Source organism: Enhydra lutris, unplaced genomic scaffold (assembly GCF_002288905.1).
Source record: "Enhydra lutris kenyoni isolate GAN:26980312 unplaced genomic scaffold, ASM228890v2 scaffoldscaffold12, whole genome shotgun sequence".
In the NCBI taxonomy this organism is placed as follows: Eukaryota; Metazoa; Chordata; class Mammalia; order Carnivora; family Mustelidae; genus Enhydra; species Enhydra lutris.
In genome coordinates this window covers 62,019,173-62,025,165 of record NW_019154096.1, presented here as the reverse complement: position 1 = coordinate 62,025,165, position 5,993 = coordinate 62,019,173, and the positions used below count along the sequence as shown (strand labels likewise).

The 5,993-nt window shown below is 60.4% G+C and overlaps 1 protein-coding gene across 1 annotated transcript; it reads right to left on the bottom strand.

Annotated features, from left to right (window-relative positions):
- Positions 1 to 211: 211 nt before the first annotated feature.
- Positions 212 to 3,022, bottom strand: LOC111144907 (adrenoceptor alpha 2A). The gene has a single exon (XM_022499504.1). The coding sequence runs from the start codon at positions 2,963 to 2,965 to the stop codon at positions 1,568 to 1,570; it is 1,398 nt and encodes a 465-aa protein (XP_022355212.1). The 5' UTR covers positions 2,966 to 3,022; the 3' UTR covers positions 212 to 1,567.
- Between the last annotated feature and the right edge of the window lie 2,971 nt (positions 3,023 to 5,993).

The following is a 5,993-nucleotide window of genomic DNA, read 5'->3' as shown; positions in this document are numbered from 1 at the left end:
AAAAGAAACAAACACTTGGTAAACGGTAGCCTTGCCATTGCTCACACTTTCAAAGTTGAGTGTTTTATAATGTACTCTACTGTTTAACTTAAAAATTTTAATTGAAGAAAAAAAATATATATATATATAATCGGGTGTTCCCAGGGTGGTAAAGCTTTGGAAACTCAGATAACAGACAGAAACATTTAATTCATATTTATTTCACATTTGATCTGTAAACTTTTTATTAAAAAAAAATCCACTGTCATTAGCAACGTGTGCTGCCATTAGTTTGTCTTTAGTGAAATAAGAGCGCAGGCCTTAAAGAGTCTCTAAAACATGTAGAAACTTCGATGTGAACACAAGGTGTCCGCCCTCCTCCCTTGATTTTGGGAGTTCGTCAATGACATGATCTCAACCAGAAAAGCAGGGGGAAAAGGACAGCACTTTGATACCTAAGAGCTCCCGAGGCAGGAACTGCACAGTTTGGCAGGCTCATTTGTCTTTTTGAACTGTTTACCTTGGGCAAATTGTATCAGGTTTGCTTCTTCCACATAATTTCCACTCCTCCATCTAAAAACAGCAGCTAAAAGATTTCTTGCAGTCAGCACTTTCAGAGAAGGAGGGGTAGGTGCACAAACATACAAGATAGAAACATACATATTCCTCAAGCAGTGGCCCTGGAGAGAGGGAAGGTGGGAAAGAGGGAGGGAGGGACCCAGGAAAGAGATACTTTTAAAGTGAGTTACTGGGGCGAAGGGTGCATCAGAGGATAATGGCTTTATACACAGGGCTGCTGCAAGGCAAAAAGGTTCATTTACTTCTGTCTTGGTCCCTCGTAATATTTACATAGGAAAAGGCAATTAATTATGCTGTTAGGCACAGGGGAAAAAAATGGACAGAAAACTTTTCCCCCTCAGGGAATCTCAAAGCAGGTCCAGCCCCAAGGGGCAGTCACCAGAAAGTGACTTGCATTGCAAAGGGGCCGGGCCTGAACCGAAGACCATGTGTCTGCCTCAGAGCATCTCCAACAGCATCACAAGCCCAGACACTGGGGACCTTAGCGTGTACTATCAAAAATAGTGTTTATTTACAGTGGAGGGATGGGAGGATGGGCTGGGCTGCCCTGAGCATTTTTTAAAAACAGAGTTGGGGGGAAAGAGAGAGCAATTAGCTAGGGCTGGGTAACCCCCATCCCTTAGTCCTTCGTGAACCATACCCTCTGGGGTCCGTTCAGTGCTTTTTTGCTCTGATCTGCACTGACAGCTGGACTCAAGGGAGGTGAAAATACCTTTAGGAAACAATACTGATTAGGGGACGCCCAGGAACCCAGGAGGATCCCTCCAAGTCACAAGGGACCCTAACAACAACTGGGGGGCCTGCGGCCCTCCCAGCCAGTTCTTTTCCCTGGGGGGAGGGGAGTAGGGAGGAGCAGAGGCCCACAGGACGCCGCAGGGCAAGGCCGGGTCAGGAAAACACCGAGTAGGCAGGACCCGGGTTTCAGTGTGCTGGGACTGCATAGATGCGCCCCTTGATCCCCGCCGACTACAGCGGGCGCCAGTCTGTTCGCGGGTCGTGGACCCGGCGCTCACACGATCCGTTTCCTGTCCCCCCGGCAGAGGATCTTCTTGAAGGCCCGGCGGAAATCGTGGTTGAAGATGGTGTAGATGACCGGGTTCAACGAGCTGTTGCAGTAGCCGAACCAGAAGAAGAACTTGAAAAGCGTGCGCGGCACGGAGCAACCCACGGCCGTGAGCGTGTAAGTGAAGAAGAAGGGGAACCAGCACACCACGAACACGCCGATGACCACGGCCAGCACGAACGTGAAGCGTTTCTCGCGGTTCTGCCGCCCGCGCCAGCGCGACGCCTTGGCGCCCCCGCCACGCTCCTCCCCTGGCCCCGCCGCCGACGCCCCGAGCCCCGTCGCCCCCGGCCCGCGCCGCGGCAGGCTGTCCCCGGGCTTCACCTGGCTCGCCCGGGCCTTGCCCTTGGCCCGGGGACCGCGCTCGGACCTGCGGGGCCCCGGGGGCCGCTCGGCGTGCTCGGACGATGAGCTCTCCTCCAGGTCCAGCGCGTCCGCGTCGCGCGGCCCGGCCGGGGCGGGCTCCCCGGGGGCGCCGTTGAGCTGGGCGGGCAGCGGCTCGGCCTCGGCGCCCACGGGGCCCACGCCGCGCTCCGGGCCCAGGCCGTTGGGCCTGCGCTCGGCGCCCCCCGGCGGCGCGGCGGCGGCGTCCGGGCCCCGGCGGCTGGGAGGCACGCGGGTGCGGCGCTTGGCGATCTGGTAGATGCGCACGTAGACCAGGATCATGATGAGGCAGGGCGCGAAGAAGGAGCCGATGCACGACGAGATTACGTACCACTTCTGGTCGTTGATCTCGCAGAGCGGCTCGGCCGGCTGCGGGCCGCCGCCGCCGCCCTTCTTCTCGATGGAGATGAGCGGCGGGAAGGAGATGACGGCCGAGATGACCCACACGGTGATGATGATGGCCTTGATGCGGCGCGGCGTGCGCTTCAGGTTGTACTCGATGGCCTGCGTGATGGACCAGTAGCGATCCAAGCTGATGGCGCACAGGTGCACGATGGACGAGGTGCAGAAGAGCACGTCGAGCGCCAGGTAGATCTCACACCACGCCTTGCCGAAATACCAGTAGCCCATGACCTCGTTGGCCAACGAGAAAGGGATGACGAGCGTGGCCACCAGGATGTCGGCCGAGGCCAGAGACACCAGGAAGAGGTTCTGGGGCGCCTTCAGCGCGCGGCTTGTGAACACCGCGATGATGACAAGCACGTTGCCGAACACCGTGAGCAGCATGAGCAGGCCGGCCAGGCACACCAGAGTCAGCGTCACCTGCAGGGAGTAAGGGGTGGCCCGGGCGCCGCCCCCTGGAGCCTCGGTCCCGTTCCAGCTCGCGTTGCCCGCGTCCGGCTGCAGGGAGCCCATGGGGGCGAAGCTGCCCTCGGCCAGCGGCTGCTCCTGGCGGAACATGAACGCGGGTGCCCGCTTGCCTGGGCCTGCTGCCAGCTGCCTTCCGGCCCGGCGCCCGTGGGTCCTCCTCTTCCTCCCGCGCCCCGCTCGCCCTGCGGCGCCTCACATGGGGAGGGGGCCGCGGGGACGCCGGCCCGAGCTGGGGGGCGGCTAGCAGCCCATGGACCCGGCTCCCGCGAACGGCGCCCGGCCCGCGCTGCTGGCGCTCGTGGGGGGCGACTTCTCCTTCCCAGCTCCGCACAAGTTTTATTTCTAAGCGGCGGGAGAGAGTAGGTCGAGCCGATGGGGAAAGGGAGATTTATTCCTCAAGAAGGGAGAACAGAAATCATCGGTGGCCTGATCACTTGGGAGGGATGACAGAAAATTTAAAATCTAGCTCTATCTTGACTCTCGAGCCTGAGCGAAAGCAAGAGGTCTTACCGTGTGCGGGCCCGCCCCCACCCCGGGAGGCAGCCGAGGGGCGCCGATGCGGGCGTGGGGTCCTATGTCTGTCTTCTCACATCCCCGAAGCGATTACCGACTCTCTCGCTGCCCCCAGACGCGGCGGTGCCGGCCGGGCCCGGGCTGGGGCCAGGGTGCAGACTCTGCCGCCTCTCTCCGAGCGCCGCCGGACTTCCAAAGTTGCGTGCCCAGCTGGGGCTGGGGCTCGGCGCGCGGAGCTCGGGGGCGGCGACGGCGGCGGGGTGAGCCGTGTGCGGGCCGCATGAAGACGCCCCTGTCCTCAGGTGGGCCGGGGCAGGTGGCCGATCGGCCCTCCGAGAGCCGCGGCCGAGGCACACGGTCTCCTGGGCGTTGGCCCGGCGAGCTGCGGGCGCTGAGTGCAGCCGGACCGGCCGGGGTCCGAGGGCAGCTTGAGTTGGGGCAGGAACGCGGGGCTAGGGGTAGAAGGTGCTGGGGGTGGCCGGGAGGCGGCGCGCCGGCTCCTGGGCGTCTGCACCGAAGCCGGAGCCGCTGCTGCTCCGCCGCGCTCACGGTGGACTGGTTTTATAGCCCCAGGATCAAGCCGGCGTTGCCGAGCAGCAGGCGTCAGCCCCACGTGGGAAACCGACCCTCCCCCACCCCTTGCGCCTCCCCTCCGCGGGTCTAGCGCCCTAGCCCCGCGTGGGACCTTGGGGAGCGCTGCTCCCCTGGCGGGACGGGCTCTTTGGAGAGGCGGGTACCTGGAGCGAGGGGTTTAAAGAGCCCGGGGAGTGGGAGCGGCCCCTGCTGGGAATTGGCCGAGCAGCTCCGGGCCGGCCCAGCCGAGGGCAGCTGGTACCGGGGAGTGCCCCCATCGAGGTGGGTCGGAGGAAAGAGAGTGGGGGACCCTGGCCCGAATCGGGAACAGCACCCACCGGTACCAGCAGCACCCGAAGAGCCTGGTCCTGGGCCATGCCGCTCTCGCCCGCAAGGGCTCCTGGCGGTGAGGCGAGTGGGGTCCTGATGAGAAAGGAAGGCTCGGGTTCGGATCGAACCCTTGGGGCGGAATGGGACGGACCCCCCGGAGAGCGGGACCCGTCTGAGTCCAGAGCTCCGCTTTGGGGAGAGGAGGCCACGTGCGGCCTGAGCCGCAGAGCAGTCTGCCGGACACCGGCGGCGGGAGGTGTCTGGACCGCGCCCCCTTACACGGCGGTTGAGGAGGGGTCCTGGAGGCGGCGGCCACGCGCCGCGACTGAGCGAGGGCGCACTGACACCTGCTGGCAGCTCGTCGTCACGGCCGCCACGCCGGGCGCTTTCTTCCGCCTCTGCAGTCCTTTGCCTACAGCGCCTTCTCCTTTTTCAAGACAAGTTTGGGTCCGAGCTCAGGAAAGGAGAACCCAGATTTTAAATTGCATTTTGTCACGTTGCAGAAATCTTCCTAAAGTATATACTTGGTGTGTCGGGAGTGGGAGTTCGCCTGAGAAAGTCACATTGGGAAGGGCTCAGCAGGCATCACGACCCAAGACTGGCATCCCATCCTGGCCAAGGCACGGCTCGCCGTTCCCACAGATCCGAGATGCCTGCGGCGTACCCTAATGATTGCCCAGTTTTAGCCGGCCACCAACCATTTTGTGTTGGTGGAGGCAGGAGAGCTAGTCTCCTCTCCTTCCCTGCCCCCATCTCAGATGCATGCACACCGTCTTTTAGTTAAAGAGGGGGGTGCTGGCCCAAAGAGGAAAGAATCATTTCCGTGTTCTCTCTGACCGGAATAGCCTGGAGCGAGGTGAAGGGCTAGTTTTTCTCAGCCTGCTGATTGCCGGACCATAGATCTCGGCAGTTGCCAGCAGACCAGCCGGAGTTGTGTTATCTGCGCTTTCCAGATCAGCAAGCAGTTTAAGTGTAAGCGCAGGAGGATAGGCACTGTTAATGGGAGAGATTAACAGAAAAGTTACCTAATTGAAGGACCTGATAAAGCAGAATGCCTTCTGGAATCCGGTAAGCTGGAAGTTCAAGACCCAGCAGATCACCTCCCCCGATGGCAGGGTGCAGGCTGGGGACTGGGGAGGAGTGCAGGGCCCGGAGCCTCACATTAGGCCCCAGATGATGTCTGCAGCCCGCCAGTGATACAGTGACTGAAACAGCATCTCTGGATGGACATAGTCAGGAAGTCTGTATCTTTTCAAAGCACTTCGCAGAGTCTCATTTGACTTTCATCTCCCAATCTCTGATCCAGTCGGGGGAACTCCTCTACTAGTCTTAATTCTGAGGAGCCAAAAAGCCCTTTTCTGGAGGATCTAAAGAAAGCTGAGAAGACAGAATTTCCTCCCTCTGTTGAGCCCATCACTTCCCACCCTCTACTCAAATCTCGGCTCTGAGTCTCCTGCTCAAATCTCAGCTCTCTGGCAGGATGCAGTAACATGGCACTAGGCTCAGTTGGCCAGGTGATACACTCTTTTTTGCACAGCAACCAGGAGCCCTGAACTTCGAGTATGAATGATGAGAGACACAAAAATCCAAGGCCAAGGCAGTCTGGGGCTCACGGTGCTATTGACAGAACTTGAGGAGGGAGTCCTGGACAGCCTCCGCTGCCCATCTCCCTATCCCTGCGAACACGGTGCTGTCCTCCCGT

Excerpts from the sequence above, each read along its gene's own strand:
- LOC111144907 (XM_022499504.1), bottom strand. The coding sequence starts at position 2,965 with ATGTTCCGCCAGGAGCAGCCGCTGGCCGAGGGCAGCTTCGCCCCCATG.